The following is a 21,891-nucleotide window of genomic DNA, read 5'->3' as shown; positions in this document are numbered from 1 at the left end:
CTCGACAGTTATCAATATTTTCTGTTTGAGAACAGTAATACTGAGCATGCCTCAGCAGAAAAAAAACAAACATCAACATTAGAAGAATAATCACTTCCTAGGAACCAAAGAGTTCCCCACAAAATCTTGCTTGACTACCCCTCCAAGACTGCAGAATATCAAGAACTGCACAAAGAAAATCCTGAAGCAGAGAAAATGGTATATAAATACATTTAATTTACCATAGTTTTTCTTCACTCAGGCATTTCTACTTACTTTTTACCACTTACTGTATCTTTATGTACATGTAAATCACCCCTAGCTCTGGAATTTGTCCTACTGTTTTTCTCCCTATTGTTACATACATGACTTATCAGTACATTAACTTGTTTAGTCTACCTCTGCCTTTTTAGTCAAGATCATAAATAGCAAGTGGGTATGCTCCCTTTTATTCAGATGTACTTATTAATAATACATCTTCTATTATTTCAAAGACTTTACAAGATACATTCGATTTAAATTCTGCAGATCATACTGCAATTTAGTGATGTACACTTGAACAGGCTTATCTATTTTTGAGCATTTAAGTAATTCCTCTGACTTCCAGCAGTTATTTCAATAAGACTACTTAAGCAATTAAAAGTCAGCCAAACCATACAGGCTTAAATACCCTGACAAAGGAAACCCCTTGAGGTCTTCCCCTATGTTGCACATGGTTTCTTTTAAAAAATAAGAGGAAACAATTTCCCTGAGGTCAACAGATTCTCTGTACTGTAGGAAAGGACGTTGTATTCAAATTATGTCTTGCACATTAATTTAAATAGGAGCAGAGAAATAGATGCTAGTGAGTCACAGTATAATATTGTTATAATTTGAGTTAAACCTTAAAGAAAGTTTTAACAGCCATGCTTCGTTTAAGGTATCTATAGATACCTATAGATTAATACAAGAGACAATTTATTACTCAGTTCTCAGTTGCACAACTGTATTTTAAGACAGTTTGGTCCATGTTTCCAAAGGATTTGGCGTATTTCTATAGACAGATTTGTACTGAAGATGTGCAACTTCATCACACATTTGCTAACTGCACTAGAATAATCTGTGAGACTTACTGAAAAAATTTGCCAAATTCTATTCACTTAAATAAAGAGCAATTGCACTATAACACCACACAGGAAGACTGAGATCATTCCAGAATAGGGGGGGGGGAAGAAAGAAAGCAACAAAACCAGCAGTTAATTAATTTTTCCAATAGACCACTTGCAGACCTTGCTTAATGAGAAATAGGAGGAGAATAACAAAACATAGCCTTAAGATAAGTGACATTATACTACTTCAAATAATACAGAACAACAGACAGTGTCTAGTCCATAAGAATCATATGATGGATTAATAATGGATTAAGCACAGTCATTTTATAATGAAGTCTGAATCCAGATGGAGCACTGACTGTCCACGTGACAGAGCAGTATTACAAAGTCATGCATAATTCAAACACCATGTATACATATTACTGGGCAAGCTGATGGCTTTTTGAACTATGAACACACAACAGACCAGAGTTCATAGAAATAAAAAGAGCCAGATACAATATATATTTTAATTATCTCAACTCTGGTAAGCTGATGTAGAGGTAATCCTCTCTAAGCTTTTCAAAGCTTGCTTGCCATACCTTAGCAATCAAATATTATTGAGTTTATAATGAAGCTTAATTAGGTCAAAGAATGTTTTGGTTATATTGACACTCAAATACATAACAAATGTTCACTCAGCACTAAAAGTAATCAAAATTAATGAACTCTGATCTAGTGTATGCAAATGTAGCCTAAGTGTGAGTAACTTTTTTTATTATTATTTTACATTGGGGCATATTTTATTAACTTGTAAGTAGACAGATGAGCACTAAGAATTCTCCAGTTCAGAATGCACTAACAAATGACCATTTGGAAGTGTTTATCTTCAGTAATAACAACTGTACTATATAAACAAAATAAAATAACTCTTCTGAGGCTTTTCATATGGAATTTTACCTTATTTATTAAGTATTCTACCTGTCTAGTTCATCACTTATTTGTTTTATGTTCCTTCTCCTCAATATAAAAAGAAAACAAAAGCAACTTCCATGAGTTTACAACAACTTCTGCAAACAACTGATTGCAGAGAACTGCACAGCAGCATTTTGTTTCTTCTTCTGAAAAGGATTTTGCTTACATAAGTATAATTTTATTCTGAAAAGTGCAAGTTTTATATTAGGTCTTACCAGTTTTTTGCTCTGGACATCTGAGCTACTTATGATTTTATAGAGTTGAGATTCATGGGGCACAGCATCATCTATCACCATTACAAGACGCCAACTACTTTGCAGTTACCAATTTTGCAATAGCCCTTAAAAATACACTGCTTTTACCTAAATTGCTGAGTCCTCTACATAAAAATCTCCAGATAACAGTGTCCATCACCATCTCACTGAGAAATACGTTTAACAGCTTAAAACTCCCTAAGAGCATTTAGCCTACAGATACTAAATGAACACTGATTCCAAGAAGGGTCAGAACACAGCTAAAGAAGCAGCTACCTCGCCCTGACTGCGAAGTACAAGCCCTTGCACTTCTCCAGCACTCCTCCAGGCTCAGAAGAAGATTGCACAGACTGAAGATCCAAGTTTCAAAACCTGGGTATCAGAAAAGAACAAAAGTGGCAGCAGCAACAAGCAGTGCTTCTGCAGGCAGAAAAACTAGGGAACAGGTCAGAAGTGAAGACAGACAGTGTCTGCCGGAGGAGGAATACAAAGAACTGTAGAGCTGTAGTGTAAGCTGTCTCTCTGATTCTCTGTCCCAGTTCTCCAAGCTGCAAGAGAACATCTCTAAAATCTGAAGTTTGTGTAAGACACGTTAATTACATAACGTCTGTAAATCGATATGCATATGCGAATCACTCTAGAACATACCATCATTTTAAGAGCACAAGCATGAAACACACTTCAGACTGAGGTAAGGAATAGAGTGAATACAAGGTAACCCTTCTGCTGGAGGCCAACATGAACAAAAACCATGTTGGGTATCAGGTACACATTTTCCTTTAAATACAGACGTCAGTGGCCTCATATATTCATGCACTCAACAGCCTTCACAGTCTGCTGGGCACATCTGTCACAAGTTATCATGAGCTATTTGACACTGAAGGGTTTTACAAATCCATTTCTTAAAGTTGGCAATAAAATGAGCCAAGACTGACCAGCCAGTTTAATAAGCCAGTTTATCAACTCCTGAAGCATCAATACCAGTCCAGATCACTAAACAAATACAAAAAAATCATTTATCATGCTTAAATTACCAGTCCTTGTCCTGAGTCAGCAAAGCTCCAACCAGCATTTCCTGTGAAAGGAAATTCTGTCTTTATGACTGACTCTCCTGGAAAAGACAGGTGTGTCTGGCAATGCTCAGTCATAAAAAAGTATATATAAAAGCTATTTTTACAAAAAATACTGTAGGCGTGATATAAATTGGCAGGAGACCCAAATGTATGCTGCTTTCCAAGGTACGAAGCAATCCAGTCTCTACATTGTTAATATGATCTTTCTTTTCCATCCTCCTGGACAAAGGTGGTGAATGGATGCATTTACACACATCAGAAACTTTAGAAAGAGTAAAAGATGGCCAGATCTTTCCATTGGCAAGTACAGGGAGAGAAATAACCTTGAGGTGATGCCTGAGAAGCCAGCACAGCAGTGGCTGCAGCCTGCACAGAGAGCACTTCCTTATAGCAGCAGCTTAGTGAGCTGGAAGAACAGAAGTCATTCATCTCATTATGTAAACCAGGAAGTGCCCTGCACAGGAAAGTCTAATATGCTTATTTGTTAAATGCATACACTATTACAGAGCTTGAGAGATTTATTATCTGTAAAAACGTAATAATATATAATTATCCCAGTTAGAATCTAAATTCCTAATAGGGAACACATGTATTAAAATGTTTATATTCTTAGCCACTGGAAAATAAATGCTTTAATGGTTTCATGGATTTGAAACAATAAACACAAGTGTACCCTTATGTCACAACTTTACATGAAAAACAACATGCATTGCAGTTTCCTGTGTAATTGCACTCATTAATACTTTGAGATTCAACAGCCACCAAAATCAACAGAAATAGTTTGGACCTTAAAAAGGTTGACTTTTTAACCTAAACAGACATCAGTCACTGTATTCATTTTCAAAAAAAATAATGAAGTTAATATTTCAACTTTACTTATAAAAACAATTAAAAATTCACAAGTCATAAACAGTCTTTGTTTGGAAAAGCATACATGTTATAAGTTGTGCAGTTTTTATAAAACAGGTTTTCTGATGTTGTCTTCACATCTGACGTGTCAGAGCAGCACAGCTGTACATGATGTGGGCATCACTTCAGCAGAGACACACATAAGTCTCACAACTGTATTAATTAATTAACCTTGCACAGTTTCACAACACCAGCATTAATGACCTCTGACATAACTGAAATTTCTCATATAGCTCTGCAATGGGATAAAAGGTCTCCTTTTGAGTCCTGCATTCACAATGCCCGTTTATCCTGATCATTAGTTACTAATAATAGATTTGCTGCTTTACAATGAACAGTCATTCTGACTTTTTTGATTTTCTGTCAACATTTTGCTACAGATAAATGAAAAGCAGTAATGTATAAATTCTAACTTTTTAGGAATAAGAACAAGTTATTCATACTATGTATTAAAACAATACAGCTGCACTGATGGATGTGTTTATTTCAGAGTACCCACAATAGCCATATTTTAGTTCAAGGGGGTGGGGAGGGAAGGCAAAAAGGAAAATGAAATTACTCACACTTGTATCCAGGCTGCAGATACTGATTGTATCTTCATCTTGAGTACTCTGTTTTCGTTTTTTCTATTAAAAAAAAATGAAAAAGAAGCTCAGTTTTGATGAACACTACTAACTACCACTGGCTTGATCCTGAAACAGGCATATATAACTAAGTCATACACATACCTACATGTATATAGTTAATTATTTTCTCTCAGCATCATGATAATCGCCATGCATCACACCATAAACTCTATTTCCCCAAGTTGAAAAGCTGCCTATCAGCACATTACTAAACTACATGCACTTCAATTAAAAACTTATGTCTAACTAAAAGCATAAGTAATTACTGCATATTGTATTTTGCACTTGATAGGAACTTTTGTCATGTCATATCAGTGAGACTGTCAGGAGGAGAAACTCCTATTTTGTGTTGAAAGCCTACACTAGATTTTTCAAAACATACATTGAGGAATCAAGTCCTATTCCCAGATAGTCAGTATTACATAGTGAGGATAACAGCTGAAATGTACTACAGGAATAACATTAACATATGTTTGGATTTCAATATCCATGTCAGTGATTTCATTCTGCTCTATATTCAAGTTTTGTTTTGGAAAATGGCACGCCCTCCCTCATGTCATTTCACAGGTTCACCACAAGATTAATCTTCATGTCTTTCAAATAAGCAGCGTGAAATTTCTTTTAACAGAGCTCTGCATCTTCTACCAGGCCACGAAGATTTAGAAAACAAGAGAAGTCACAGAATACATGATCCTTATTTATCCAGCTGTACTGTCCTCCACTGTCAACTAGAGATAAGCATTCACAGATCATAGTAGCTGGGATTTAGTTTCCAGTCTACAGAAGCAAAAGATGAGCAATTTAACAAACAAAAAACCCCACACAGATGACATGCAGAGCTCCAGTCTTATGAGATCATGAAAGTTCAACTAAAAGGCAGAAGCTACATATAGTGTAGGTATTTTTAAATTATTAACAAATAACCAAACACAAAAACTGCATCCCCCTTCTCCGTGCTCATGCCCCTAGCTCTTGTGAAGCCTGGAGGCTCTCCTAGGTCAAGTTTATGGTTTCTGAGAAGTTTCTTTACTGAACAAAGATAAAGAATGTTCATCATAACATCTGGAAGTTTTTATTTAATGCTGTTTTAAAACTAAACTGTAGGTGTTGAAACTTTATATATTTACTCACTAGTTTTCAGCAGACCTTTGTCTTGTTTAATCATATTTAAATACAATTTTACTATTCATTAGGAAGTAACTCATCTCACATTTTTCTGACAATGATAAAGTCAAGGACAGCTGTGTTTTAACATTGTGATTATTCAAAACCAGTAACTGGATCATGAGTTCTCTAACCACATTACACAATGAGAAGGGTTTTATGAAAAGTAACTCTTCATTCTCAGACAAATCCTTCTTACTGTTACAGTACAGACTTTTAGCAACTAAGGCTAAAAATGGGCTACAGGCTGGGTGGAAAATGGACTGAGAGCAGCCCTGAGGAGAGGGACTTGGGAGTGATGGTGGACAAGAAGCTCACCATGAACTGGCAATGTGTGCTTGCAGCCCAGAAAGCCAACTATGTCCTGGGTTGCATCAAAAGAAGCATAACCAGTAGGTCAAGGGAGGGGATTCTCCTCCTCTACTTGGCTCTTATGAGACCCCCACCTGGAGTAATGTGCCCAGTTCTGGAGCTCTCAACACAGAAAGGACATGGAGCTCCTGAAGACAGTCCAGAGGAGGGCCACAAAGATGATCCGAGGGCTGAAGCACCTCTCTTATGAAGACAGGCTGAGAGAGTTGGGGCTGTTCAGCCTGGAGAAGTGGAAGCTCCAGGGAGACCTCAGAGCACCTTCTAGTATCTGAAGGGGCTACAGGAAAGCTGGGGAGGGACTGTTTAAAAGGGCATGAAATGATAGGATATGGAGTAACCTTTTCAAACTGGAAGAAGGTAGATTTAGATTGGATATTAGGAAGAAATTCTTTACTGTCAGGGTGGTGAGGCACTGGAACAGGTTGCCCAGGGAAGTTGTGGACGATTCCTCCCTGGAAGAGTTCAAGGCCAGGTTGAACGGGGCTTGGAGCAACCTGGTCCAGTGGAAGGTGTCCCTGCTCATAGTAGGGGGGTTGGAACTAGATGATCTTTAAGGTCTCTTCCAACCCAAACCATGTTGTGGTTCTATGAAAGCACAGAATACAAGTAGTTATGGAAGTACAAAAATGGTGTAAAACTAAGCCTCAATCTGCAAAATATTAGAATAAAAGTTAACTCCAAAAGAAGCAATATAGTAATATAATAATAGGTCATCACCAAAAAAAAAAAAAAGTAAGTTAGGTGCTTGGTTAGAATCTGTGCTCCCAATGCTCTATAGACAGGAAAAGTCTCTCTTTAAAATAAGTACTATGCATGTCCCCAGCTATAACTAATATTTTCTATAATGGAATAGATGCAATGTCATTGTTAATGCAGGGTGACAAATGAACACACACAAATAATAGGTAGCTCTTTTGTTAAGTAAGTGATCAAAAGACTTATTAGTGGTCACATGGCTACAGATTAACACAGAATGTGGCATTTCCAACACAGGCCAACTCCAACAAAAGCGGACTGGGACTGTAAATTACATAATATGAAGTACAAGCATGCTAGCAAGGCTGCAGGATTAAAGTGAACTTGAAGGAGACAGGACATCCTGTTACTGTAGAAGTAAAGTTACACAACAGCAGCAGCTACGTGTGGGCTTGACTGCTACATTCAAAGGGGGAATATGGGTCCAAAATACAAAGGTATCACGGACAAAGCAGTGTCCATGAGGACAGGTGTCTGAGGCAAGGCTATTCAGGTAAAGCACAGCACAAAATATGGTAAGTAGTAAATATTAACATGCTCTTATCTTATTTAGAGACAGCCTCTTTGGGTATATAACTAACTCTCAATACACTCCAGAGAAACAAATCAGTATCAACACACCAAAAGGAATTAAAACAAAGGTAAATTATAAGAAAAGCAATTACATATTGAATGAGTCTCTCACAGCCTCCACAACGTAGACCCCTTGCTCTAGCTTATACTTTATTGTCCTAATGAAAGGATCACTCCTTGCTTTATTTACATCTTCTATTTACTGAAAAGTAACACACACAGATAAATCTATCAGCATGTATACAATACTATCCTTGGTATCTGGAAGTCTTCTAGTATAATACTACTTATGTTTTCTGTAAGTTTGTCTCAGTGGCTACACAAGACAAATAATTTCATACAGAAAATTTAAATATCATCAACAATTGCAGGCAAGATTCATGTCTTAAATTTTCTAAGAGTTTCAAGGGCTCTTGGGGGTGGGGGGGGGAACACCATAGCAGAAAAAAAAAAAAATCCAATAATTGAGCTACCAGATAAATTTCTCTGCCCATAATAAGTGGATTAGAAACAAAGACTGCAGTGGATATTGTGCAGGGAGCATAAGGTGCTCATTAAATTAATCCCTGCTCTTTGCAAGGATCTTTTTCCCAAAGGAGTTGAGAGTTCTGCCTCGACTGCCACAGCACAATGCACCTGACCTCTGATTCTCTTATGTTCCAGAAAATCACCCCTTGAATGTTTCTCTCCATTTTGTTTCAAATCACACAGCACATTAAGTAATACAAAGTTCACTCCATTTTGATCTCCACAATTTCTTGCATATTCCTTTCAGAAAAGGTCCTAGTAATACAGTGTAGTAGCTTTAGGACAAAGCCAGAAGAGTTAGGTGACTAAGCTCTATATGGATCACATGCATTCATAGTGGAATAAGCTTCACTGCAAAGGCAGGAATCTTTGAGGGTAAAATAAAGTTATAGCCCAAATACTGAAATCAGTTAAGTGGCATATTAATGAAAAGCTGAACTTCAGAGAACCTCAGGTAATTTAAGCAAGCAGCATTCTGAGAGGTTCAAATATCTATTGCATACTGCTTGAATATCAAACAAATTGTAACTGCATTATATTGAACCATGGTAGAATTTTCAAACCAGTTTATATTGTCACACAGGACTATGTTAAGCCAAAGAACACAATGCATGAATGTTGATTCAACATGACACCTCCACTGGCCCAGGCACAGCAATAGACTGATTTCTTAATTCCACTTCATTACCTTGCACATTAAGTATTCCTAGTTCTTGTTAATATTTCTTATCTATGGCTGTAGTAATCACCAGTTTGAATATAATTTAACAGCTTCTTTTAGGACTATATGGCTTGAAGAAATATGTGCAATAGGGAGAAAGCCCACGCTAAGTGTGCTATATTAAGAAGACATACACCAAGACCATAAGTATAGTCATGCAGAGACCTTACAGAAAATTTCATAAGATTTAACCACAAACATGTCAAGGGATAGAAAAGTTGAGGCCCTTACGGATACCTGATCATGCCCACGAGTTATGTCCCTTACACGTGTAATACAAAAACATATTATAATGGACTACATGTGTGTGCTGTTTTAATATATCTATGTCCAATTGGAGATTGCATCAGATTTTGTTTTCATTAAAACCCATAAGAAGCCTCAACACATAATGAATACTGTAAGACAGGAATAAAGTTTGACCATCAGTGTTCCTGATCTTTGTTCTTGGAAAGCATGTTAAAGCTATTAATGAGAATATTCCTGAAATGTTAAACTGAACTATCCAATTAGAACACATGGCTATTTTAATTTCAGAGTAATAGCATTAAAAATTATCCAATTTGAAGGTAGTGTGCTATCCTTGTACTAGACATGATCACACATCCTCTCTAATGCATTTACATGCCATACTACAGCACTGTATGAAATACAGTAAATACAAAATACTGTGATTACTCCATATCAGGCTACGAGCAATGGACAAATGCCTGCTCCTACTTCACTGCAGAGTATTTCTTAATTAGAATTTTATCTACTTAAAAGAAAACGACAGTTTGCAATGCTTCAACAGCCTCCCTGTTCAGCACAATATTTGTAGACCTTAAAAAAGTTATACATGTCTGTGTGAAAAAAGCATAGCAATAACAAGCATCTATTCTGAACAGAGTTGTGCCACTGTTTTCTGACTGACCACACAGAAAAATTACTCTAGACTGAAAAAGCCTCTTCTATCATGCTTAGGGCTTTTTTTTGTCTTTTAAAATTAAAAAACAAAATACAAAAATAAAAATATCCAAGTCTGCAGACCACAGTGACTGGCTGTATAACAAGTCTGAATCTTGACTCATGTCTGTTATACTTTTGACTAAAAGGAGGTGATTTGCAGCCACAGCCACAGAGACAGAACACTTCCTGGTCTTAACACAGCAGGAAAGAGTTGTTCTCAATAATTATCTCACAGGAGATGAGAAAGTAAGATATCCAATTATATATTAAAGTAGTGATTTAATTAAAGGAATCAGAGCAATAAGACATTGTTATAGGAAGGCTGGTTTAGCATCCTCTCTCCATCAGAGGGCTTAAGTTATCAATACCAGAGATTTATATTTTACCACCTGGGAGATGAAATGCAAAGATGCACAAAAATAGCTTGATAAAAAACCTCATCCTGTGACAGGGAAGGAAATGCTTTTCAGAAAAACTGCTGACTTTTGCTTCATCATCTATCCATTTTAATTGCTTTGAAATGTGCCTGCACACAGACTGGCATAAAAATAAATCAACAGTTCAAAGCATTTCATTTGCACAGACACATAAGACCTTAAAATGTAATAGACAGACTCATTTTAAAACCAAGTAAGTAAAACTTAATTTTTTAGCCCATTTATCAAATAAGGATCCATTCATTTTACCAGAACAGATTTTCTCCACAACCTCAGACCAAGAAGTCCAAAATAAAGGAAAACTGAAAACCATTTAGTCATTATGTATTTCAAATTGTTTTAATATAAAAACAGCTTAAAAACTTAGCATTTCCAGAACTTACATCTGGGCACACTTAAGACACTGCTAATTGGAAGAGAATAACCTTGTAAAAAAATTATTTCTAATGCATTATTTAAATAAATATCAGAATTAGAATTTTTACTGTTGAGGAAAAGACAGAAAGGGATTCACTGATCTGGGTTTTATGCTCCTCTCCAGTTTATGGTACCCTATTAATATGGATAACCCAAAAGAGTATCTCAATCAGACTGAGTTAAAAACCGACACCAACCGAAGAGAAACAATTCTACGAGATCAGCTATAGTAAAAAATAAAATTTCAAAGGAATTGATGTGGAAGGAGGTGAAAAAAACAGCCCAAATATTTAACAAAATGTCAAACTTCATAGGCCAGAAAAGGTTCAAGCCACACTCCCAAGGGCAGACTATGTCTGCATGGAAAGCAGCTCTACTACATGATTTTTTTTTTAATTTTAAAAAGCAATCAGTATCTCCTTAGCCAGCTGAGAGCTCCCTCAAACCACACAGATCCTTCACATCGAAAGCCTGATGATGACCTTGTGCACTACCAATCACAGTTGGTGTTTAACCAGCTGGGAATAAGACTAGCAATAAAGACATCAAATCCCAACAATAACCCTGACTTTCATGTGAATTTCTACTCACTCTGTTTTTATACCACATTCCTTCAAAACATTTGTTTAGATTATAAATTCTCTTGGTATGTAAATAATTTTTATCAGCAAAATCCTCATGTATATATTCAAATATACTAGCAATTCTAAGCCTACTTTTAATTCTTATATAGCTAACTTGTACAGAAGTTGGTAAATTCAAAAGAATATTCAGACACTACAATTCTCACTTTTTTCCTTTGTAGCTTGTCAGCACTTCCATACCCACCCACATCACATTGATCGCTATTAAAAACCCCTGAAAAACACCACTTGCCAAGACCAAATTTAATCCTTTAATGACTCCAAAACCTCCACCTGCTGTTGCTTCTGTGTTATAAGTTCTGCTTCAAGTTTTCACTGTTTTCAGTTTCAAATCACATTCAAGTGATCTCAAAAGGTATCAAGCTCTCAATTATATCACAAAATATGGAAGATTCAGAGTCAGGACAGAGACCAGTTATGAGGCACAACAATACAAAACAGGTGTTAAAAGTTATGCCAGAAATGAGGTAGGATGAAAGAAATCATAACAAACTGGACTAGGAGGAAAGGAGGCAATATTTCAGTTTTCCAGACTAATTTAAACTGTTTGCAGAAGTGTCACAAATGGCATAGCCAGAAAACAAAAAAGTTAAAATACTTCTGTTTGATCTTCCTAATACAACAGGAGGAAGTTCTGACTAAATGCTTCAACAGTTTTCACACCTCCTGTTAACATTCAGTTAACAAAATATGCATTGGATCCAGCTTAAATTTGGTATAAAATTACTAGGCAAAAGATTAACAACCTTCTATCTTAAAGTTAGCTAAATAATCATTAATTTAACATTTCCTGCTACAGGTGGTGGGATATAACATCACAAAGCAGATTTCAGACATGAACTAGAAGAGGCAGCAGAGGTGTCACATTACTCTGCTTCAAGCCAGCATGCTCCTGAAACTGAAACAAGAATAAACCTCACGTAGGATTACCCATTTTCCATCTTATCACACTACTGCTGCATTGACATTCAAGTGTCTAAGGTGAAATAAAGTTATAGATGCCAAAAAAACCCCAACTAACCAAAAAAAATAATCAACCCCAAACCAAAACCTTTGGCCTGGCTGACACAATGCACAGCCCCAGAAACAAGCCCATATACAGGGAGACCATATCATGCTCATCAGAACATAAGCATGTCTGTCTGCAGCAACCTGCTAAAAATGTCCAAATTTCCTGCTGAATCTGGTGTTCCTCCTCAGTTTGGTGCAGAGCTATCCAATTGCAGTTTCACCAACCAGTAGTATTTCACTCCCCAGTTTATGCTCATTCAGAGACTAATTGATCTTCTATCATCATTTAAGGCCAGGCCTTTTTCCACTTTGCCACAGCCTACCACCTACCTTCATGTCAGTTCCAGTATTTCTCCCTGCTTCCCTTTCACTTGCATGGCTGTACCACTGACTGGTCTAAGAGCTGGAAGGCATGGGAAGACAACAGCATCCTAAATAATTTTCCAAGGGCACTGTGCCTTTTTTTTTTTTTTCTTTGCTGAATAATGCATCATACATTTGGGACCATAGCTTCAGAATACTAAGTTCCAATACAATTTTTTTAAAAAAGAACAGAACTTATTGCCCTTCATTCCAGTACCACAATTCTTTATGCTACATTGTCAAAAATACCTTGCTGAGGTCTAAAGAGAAGCAAAAATTCCTTTTTTTCTAACAAACCCGATTTCCGCTGCCCTCTACTGTTCAGAATACCAAAGAGGTTACAGGTTTCGTTTTCTCAAGAGTGAAACAAAAATCTAAACAAAAGCTTTATTCCTTTTGTGTGAGAAACAGTCAGAGATGCCCAATTGCACCGTTTGCACAGCGTCTGCTACAAAGCTTGGCTGGTTCTGTTCCCCACTCTGCACATGTTCAGCTGGCAGGCTCTTTGTGCATGGGTGTTAGCAACAGAACTTGCTTGTTCTTGATGTCAGAAACAAAACAAACATAAAAAAAACAGATGCTGCTCTAAGTTTGCTTCAACACAACAGAATGTTACAACTCTGAAATGGAGGTGAGGTCTTCTAAGGCACTTAAGGCTTTGTCACTGAAACTCTGGTATCTGAACACTTCTGAGGAGTCACATCTTTGCCTGACAAAGTGTGAGCTCCTTTTCACCCTTCTCTGACCACAGACAGCAAGTTTCATTTCTACAGCGCTTATCGTAATGGATTTGAGACTTTCCGGTCAATGTAATATAAAATGAACACTAAAGTGAACAATGAAATGAAAGTTATATTCAATGTGTTTAACAACAGGAAATGGGTGTGCATGTACGGGATGCTGTAAGGACAAGGATCAGCAGAGCTTTGTTTGAGGACTGGTATTTATTCTATCTTTATTTAACTTTCTTCCTTCCCCTTTTCGGAAGACAGGGAGAGTATCAGTCATTGGAATCTAGCAGAGACATAAACATGCTGAAACTTTTTCAGTTTACTATAAAGTCTAAATCAAATTCAGATAAATAAGTTACATAGTTTTATTTCTTTCTCCATAGGAGCTCTTTGTTACATGAGTGAACAGCAATCTATTATATGAGCCTTTCTCAGTCAGAACTTAAAGACTACTACATAAATTATGTTGTTAATTAACACAATCAATATCTAAGGAAGAAGAATAATCAAAGTTGTGCTATTTTAATGTTCTAACTCTACCCTTAAAGGTTTTGTGCACTTGAAGGCACAGCGACTTCTTCTCATGGGACAGCAAGAATCTTTACAGCCACTTTAGTCACAGCTATCAGACACCATTTCTGGTTCCAAAACTGATGCATCTGTGTATGTAAGAGGCAAGGCTTTTTTTTCTTTGAACAAAAATCACAATGAAATTTTCTCACTTGAAAAGTAGATTCACTCAAATGACACTTAAATAATAAAAATGTTTGGAGGTTTTGTTGTTTGCTTGTTTTTAAGAATGTCAGGAATCCAACAGAGCTCCTCATAGTAAAACAGAGCTTGGATTGCTGATGCTGTGCACAGCAACCACATACAGCAGAATGAAAAAACTTCCATAAACTAAGTCACCACATGGCATTCAATTCGTTTATGTTTGCTAAAACTGCAGTCATCCCTTATTGTTCTAATAGTCTACTGTTAGTCTAATTTCCTGCATTCAGCATCATTCTGCTGTTGTACCTTTAAAACCACAGACATGTTTTTTTACCCAAGGGCCTCAAGTGCTCATCTTCAGCATCACACACAATAGATAAAATGGCTGCACCCAAAATGGATTTTTCTGCAGATAAAAACAATACTGCTTTCACTAAAATTACATGTTGCTGTATCTATTTTTGGGTTCAATGTATATAAACACACGCACAGGCACTTCAGCTCCGTTTCTCAGATAACAGGGTTTATGGGATATGGTGGACACCCCTGTGACTCCTGATTTTTGTTCTAGAAGTTGTTGACCAGTTTCAACCAAAACTGACAAAGGCATAAAGACTTCAGTCATTTGGGGTAAAGCATCTAGAACAGGAGACAGAATCTGCACACAACTTAAGACGTTTCAATGTGAGGTCAGCAATATTAGCAGACACGAAACATCTGTGTGATTTTACATCACAAACATGCATCTCCCTGGTGTTCCATGAAAACTGGGGCATTTTTTAGATATTTTCACCTATAAATTTTTAAATGAATTATTTCTAAAGTAGATACCCCCAGCTTATATGTATATTAAGTACATTCAAAAAGACTACACCAATTTAACAGTATGGCAGTTAGTAATCACCAGTGTCATTCTTAAGCTATTTAATAAAAACTGAGCTTTCAAATGTGGACATCTGTTAAACAAATCAGTTGAATAGCTCTTAATTTCTCTTCCAGTCTTAATATTTTTGAGCATGTTGAAATTTTCATTTACATTAAGTCAGAAATGCATAAAGCATTCCAGATTATGTCTAAAGATCATTCTGTGCATTAAATTTTTCACAAACCATCTCTCTCACCATTGAAAACTGTCACAGGGAATAACAATAATAATTTAAAAAAATAGATCCCAATTAAGAATCCAGTCTACTTACACCACATTCTCCACAGCAAATCCAAGTACATATAGGCCCCTGAACACATCCATGACTCACACTACAGGCCCCCACCTTTATCATGTTTCTAAGAACCTCAAAGCATGGTTTTATTCAACACATACACAAATATTTTGAAATAACTTTGTTTCTATAGTAAGATGAAGCTCCCTAGTTTTCCAGTGAGTGGAAGGCTGCTACCATCTGGGTCTAGTGCTGCAAAGTTAGAGATCACAGTTGTGCAATTATGACCCTAATGTGCTACTTCACATCTTAATAGCCCAAAGATAAAATCCCCCATAAATAATTAAGCTCAAGTATTAAACACTAACCATTGCAACATGTAAAACAGGTAAATATGTACAATGCAGTTCCTTCCAAATTATGCAGAGAAGTTTGAAATTACAGAATTTATATTATAATTCTATACTCTGTTCTACTGCCTAAGTAGGATCATAATCAGGAAATACTTTCCCCCAAAATATTTAAGCTAAATCTCTCTTGATACAAAATATACTCATTTATTCCTGTGCTACCTTTGGCAAACACAGACAAGTACTAACTTCATCATTTTTCTCATACAGTCAAAGACAAATGCATGTATGTATCTCACAAAGTCTTCTTTTTCTCCATACAACATGATAATTTTTTAAGCTTTCTTCATAGGCTGTATTGTCTACAATTATTATCAATCTTGCTACTCTTCTGTCCACATCTTTCCAAAGTGCAATGTCTAAAACTGCAGAATCATTATGCACTCTAAATGCACTGCAAATAGGATCTGTCACAGCTTTCACTTTGACAATGGACTTACGCATATAGTTATTTTAAACTTTAGAATCAAAATCCTGATTTTCACCTTAGGAAACAGAGGCAGAGATACTTACATGCATATGATAAAAAAGCAAAGCCACAAACATAAACCCACCATCCTGCAGCAGCAAATTAAATACACAAAGAAAAATAAACCGGCATCCATCCCACTGGGAATATCAGAATATACTAGCTAAAGTCTTAACAAATTTCTCTCCTTACAGAAGGAAACAGTCCTGCTAAGCAACATTTTTGTTTCAATACCCAGTTTTAAATTCTGTCCTGCTTGGAAGCAGTATCTATGCAACTTCAAATTATTACAAATGCCACATACGTAAACAATAAAAAGTAACCCAATCCTAAATTTATACATACCTGATGATGCACAAAAAAACAACACCACACCATGAGGTACTTTATACTGTACTCAGCTTTTAGGAGGTTTCTTAATCTCCAGCCTGAGAGAGAAAAGTCTTTGCTACAAAGGAATCCCTATGTGTCTCCTTCAGTTTTCGGCAGGAACTCCTCCCCATGCAGCCAACAGTTTGCTCTCGCTTCCTGTCATGCAGCACACTACAAGTGTCAGAAGCTGAGTGAGATGAATTGTTGTGTCTATCTCTGTTGTGGTTTTTCCTCATAGACTGCTTCAAGTAGTATTTTAAACAGACAAAAGTATTTTAAAAATTGCTAACAAGTGAACAGCACAGGTACCGTAAAGGTGAAGACATCATTGATGTGTTTTTAAAGTAATAGGTAGGTCTTGAGGGTTTTGAGACCCAGTAAATGAAACACAGTCCATCTCTTACTTGAGTATTTCTCAGACTTTAACAGCAGCAATGAGCTTTAAACTTGAAGGCAGACAACAATCTCCAAATGTAGATACCCCAGAAAACAGAACAGCTGGCAGACACTAGGTGGAACTTTTAAATGTTTAGTTCATAGAAAATTTTTAGTACTTCAGAAATTAAGAGATGTGCAAAACTGGAGTCGTCAAATTAACAGAGGCATAATGTCAAGAACTCAGCACAGAATGCTTTAGAATCAGCCCAGAATCAAGGCCCGAAGTTGAGCTAGGCAGAGCACCCAAATTTGGCATGTCAGGATGTGTTAAGGAAATGCAAAGGTTGATTTAACCTTGGTAGTTCTATATAACTGATGAAAGGAACTGTTGATTCTCCACTAAACTTGACAAGCAAGCCTTCAGAAACTACATCCTGTGTAACCCGGTGAATCTTCATTTGACTGGAGTTTGGAAAGCTATATACCTTCAACTTAGAGTTATTCCTGCCTTAAAAATATCAAATAAGACTGTTGCTACCCCAATGTAATTAAAATTTCACAGCCCCCTTGATATTGCAAAACTAGATCTCCTCCTGCAAGGACGCCCTAGATACATACATACTGGCCATCAATTGTACTGAGAAACTGAAGGCTGTAAACTTACAGGATTAGGTTCCAGACTCATAATCCAATCTGCAAAATATAATGCTTCCTTGAGAGCTCTTTTATTTGCATGCCAAATGATTCTTCAGACAAGAACAACTGAGAAAGACTGACCTGCTAAAACTGAGTCTTCAACGGTCTCTCTCACACTGCCAGCCATGCCACCAGTACTTTCTAACCTATATTTTCCTTTACTATAGTTAATTAGTTAATTGCATCATTTGACCTTCATGTTAAGTCACATTACTTCAAGAAAAGCTATGTTTCATGAGGTGTTCATCTGTAAGTTACCAAAATACGTAACTTTCCATACATTATATTAAAACTTATATTTACATATGACTCATAAATACCAGCTTTAGTGTGCATTTGAGCAGCACTCTTCAAAAACTAGAGATACATAGCTAAAGTTAGCCAAAGTTCTTTGGAAAATTATGTCAAATATTGACCCTGAGAAATGGAATCCATAATCATCATAAGTGATTGAAACTCAGTGTTTTACAAGACAAGTAAAAATGAGTGATCTAAAATGGCTTTTCTACATCCTTTCTGAATCACAAATTGGGCAAGCAAAACCTTTCCTCAGAAACTGGTAAAAAGGAACTACTGAGAGATATACGAGATTTGGTTCTTTTTTTAGAGCACGTGTGGATTCTAATGTAAAGAATGAGCACAAATAAAGAGAAAAGTCAAATCCCGGAACTTTTCTGATAATTTGTACCCACACTGCAAATACACATCAAGAAGTTTCTGGAGTGCTTGCCTTTTAAAGTATTTTCTATACATTTGTAAGATAGTGCATTATTGGTTATAAAATACTTATTGATTAGTCACATTAGAAGACTATTCCAAAGGCCACTCAAAAAAACTTGCAACTCCCTCCTCCTTTTCAGAAACTGTGTTGTATGGGGGAATGACTTCAAAGTTTGTGCAGCAGTCAACCCATTCTGTGATTTCCTATAGGTAACAGAGAAAAAGCCTCCTCAAGGTTGGTGTCTGATACATGTTTCTATTGGGCGTTCAATTAAAAAAACCAACCTTATTGAAAAATCTTATTATTCAGAAGAAAGATATCAACATACTTAAATATTCTTTAAAAAAACGAAACAAACAAACAGAAAAACCAAGTTCTGAAGCTTTAATCCATTTCAGTATGTGACAGTGGCAGGAGGAAAGCAACTTACTTGAACCAAGCTATGAGGGGGCTGAAGTTTTGTGCAAATAACAGTTTAGAATGTTACCTCAAATCATGTCAGGATCATATTATATGCAGTGCTTCACGTATCTTCCACTAGATATAATATCCCATTTCAAAACACGTAACAGAACTCAGGAATTATCAAATCTGTCATCATGAGTGGAATTCAAGAACTTCAACAGATCTGAATTTACATTAAAGAATCTTGTTGTTATGTTTAGTTTAAAAATAATTGGGACATGTGAGATGTCTCAGAGGGAATCTGGCTGTGAAAGACTTCTACGTTTGGAATGAACAGCAGTCTTCGTAGAGGGCACCAACCAACCCACTCAAAATGCTTCTTCCAATTGAAAACATCAGGAGAAACTCAAATTTCCTTTTCTTTTCCCATCAGCTCTTGAGGATCGTTTATAAGCTCTTTCAGAAGTTGTCATAAGGTTTTCCTTCTCTCCTAGTCCTTACAAGATATTGTTTGGCTTTCTGTCACGAGTACAATTGCACAACCTAAATGAGAACCTGTGGAACTGGAGATGGGGAGGCAGATACTTGAATAAAACCTCTAGTAGAGAGGATTTATCAACTGTTTCTGCAAATAATGCTTTTGCAACCTTTTCCAAATGTATAGCCTGTTATGTACTTTGCATTTAAAACTTACTCTGTAAGTTACCCTCTACGCACTGTCAAATTGAAAACTTTTACACTCAACTTAGACTGACCAGTGAGTTTTTGCAGTATAAGCACTATGAAAGTAGACAGCAGCCCATCACAATGGTTTGGTAAAAAACTAAAAGGTAATCTTAATAACCTATCTTTGTAACAGGTCGTAATAGATTCAGGTTTTATTGCAAGCATCACGACTAGTATACAGAAACAAAAAAGCAATTAAAGTCCATGCATACAACCATTCATGTCCACGAGTAATTTTAAAATAAAATTGCTAATCTGAAATAGTGTAACATGAACACAATACCAATATAAAAATATATTTAAGCTGTTTCTAAAATATTGGTCTCAGACTGAGTGGCAAAAAATTCAGCTGGACAACAGCATCACCCTGTTAACTGTTACAAGTTTCTGAAACTAACTCATAGGAAATAGTAATTTCACATCATGTGCTCTCAAAGAGCAGAAACTGGTGGGGTTGGAGGGGAAACAAATACAAAGAAATGGGCAGAGTTTGGTTTAAGTTAAATTAAATGGGTCAAGTTCATCTGCTGTTGAACAAAGAAAAGAACAGTAAATGACAGCAGGAGTACAAGGTAACACCCAATCTATGATTAAAGACAGGAAATCTGCTGTATAACAGAACATCAAACTTGGCCTAAAAGAATGACAATTGGACCTATCTGCTTTATCACATGTTGCTTCGAGCTCAGTATTTTATGTGCAAAATAGCTGGCCTGATGGTTTATAGCATATACAGAATATTTCTACTATAAATAACAAACCACACCCAGAACAAAAATAAACTTGTTATAAAGCACTTACAAAGATCCATAAAATAAAGCCCTACAATGTTAACAGAATGACTGCACAAAGTATGAAAACAAAACAAAAAAACTATTCTGTGAAAAGGTAACATGAACTTCTAAGAAATCCTTCCAAAAGTGGGATATCATGCTATTTTTGTTATCAGAAAACCTTTAAATATTAATTGAATAACTGAGTTTCAGTAAACAGAATACCTAACCTTTAAAACACAAATAATGATGGAAAAGTCCTGCGGATATAAAAGCTTATGACAGTCTCATTTCAAGAATGCAGTAACTATGTGCTCTATAAGCATGCCTCAAAATTCTTGCCCCAAGAAACATATAATCCAAAGTGTATTTTATGTAAGTAGCATGTAATTAACTTGAAAGTAGTCCTGTAAACTAGGTAATTGGAAAGGTTTTAAGGGCTTCATGCTTAACTCATAGATGATCTTAGCTGTAAAAGCTGTGGAAGTTTAATAGCACAGCTACTGCATTGAGTTAATGAAAACATTGCAAACTCCTAAGCATTAGAGCACTCTCTAGATATCATAGGCCATACCAGCTCATAAAACATGCACAGGTTTTCCTACCTGAGTCCCAAATTACACAAAACTTGGCAAGGTCTAAAGGCCAGCTTGCATCATTCTCCTTTATAAATAACTCATTTATAAATAACTCACAGATGTCTCCAGCACAAGTTCATTGTTTTCGCAGTACTACTGTATATGAAGAACCTTGTAATTCACACTGCCCACAGACCCTACAGAAAAATAGGGCTATTTATCACAGACCTAAGAACTAATATATCAACAAATCATGTTTTGCTGGAATTTCAAGTAAAACATTCTGAAATGGCATAACTAAACATCCCACACTGTGGATAGAAATTGTCATGGTAATTAAACTATGTGAGTCAGCATATCAGTTTGGAATTATACATTCTTGAATTCTTCAAGACTATCTAACTGGTCACACTGAATTGCTTTCTAAATTCAGTGTATACATTAAGAATACAAGAATTCTGATGTGTGCTTTGGAACTGCAGATGGAATTGACTGCTATCCAGTTACGCAAATGCCACACAATGAATTACTGATAGGATCTCTATTTGTTTGCCAAAATAAACAATGCTGTTCCAAGAAAAATTAGTCTTGTGACTAATCAACAACAGTTGCAATCGTTTATTGAAAAACAAAACCAATAATAAGCTAAAACATTTAAAACTCTTGCCCACAGATGAAGCAGGGAGACATCAAAACCAGTTATTTTGCAAATAAAAATCAGTGTCCAGGCTGTCTACTTGCTACAGCTTATAAGCTCTAGTCTTCTGAACTAAAAATTGTGTATCATGGAAGGGAATTTTTAATGCTCCTATTGGCCCCTACACTGTGGCTATAAACAGTCCGAAATAAAGTTGAGGGCTACAGAGAAACTCAGCTTCTGCTTAGCTCCCTATAAAGGCATGTTCACAGCATTCATCTTCTAATACATTAAAGCACAA

At 36.3% G+C, this 21,891-nt stretch overlaps 1 protein-coding gene across 1 annotated transcript in view; it reads right to left on the bottom strand.

The window, feature by feature from the left end:
• Positions 1–16,714, bottom strand: part of ARHGEF3 (Rho guanine nucleotide exchange factor 3) — a 64,951-nt gene extending 48,237 nt beyond the window's left edge. The window contains exons 1-2 of the mRNA XM_051627681.1: positions 16,650–16,714; positions 4,824–4,886 (exon numbers count right to left, since the gene is read on the bottom strand). Of these exons, the coding sequence (XP_051483641.1) occupies positions 4,824–4,886; positions 16,650–16,682 (96 nt within the window). The 5' untranslated portion in view covers positions 16,683–16,714. The remainder of the gene's footprint in view (positions 1–4,823; positions 4,887–16,649) is intronic.
• Between the last annotated feature and the right edge of the window lie 5,177 nt (positions 16,715–21,891).

The sequence above is a fragment of the Apus apus genome, chromosome 9, assembly GCF_020740795.1.
Source record: "Apus apus isolate bApuApu2 chromosome 9, bApuApu2.pri.cur, whole genome shotgun sequence".
Lineage (NCBI taxonomy): Eukaryota > Metazoa > Chordata > Aves > Apodiformes > Apodidae > Apus > Apus apus.
Note: the sequence above shows the minus strand (reverse complement) of the source record. Positions and strands in the feature narration are given on the sequence as shown.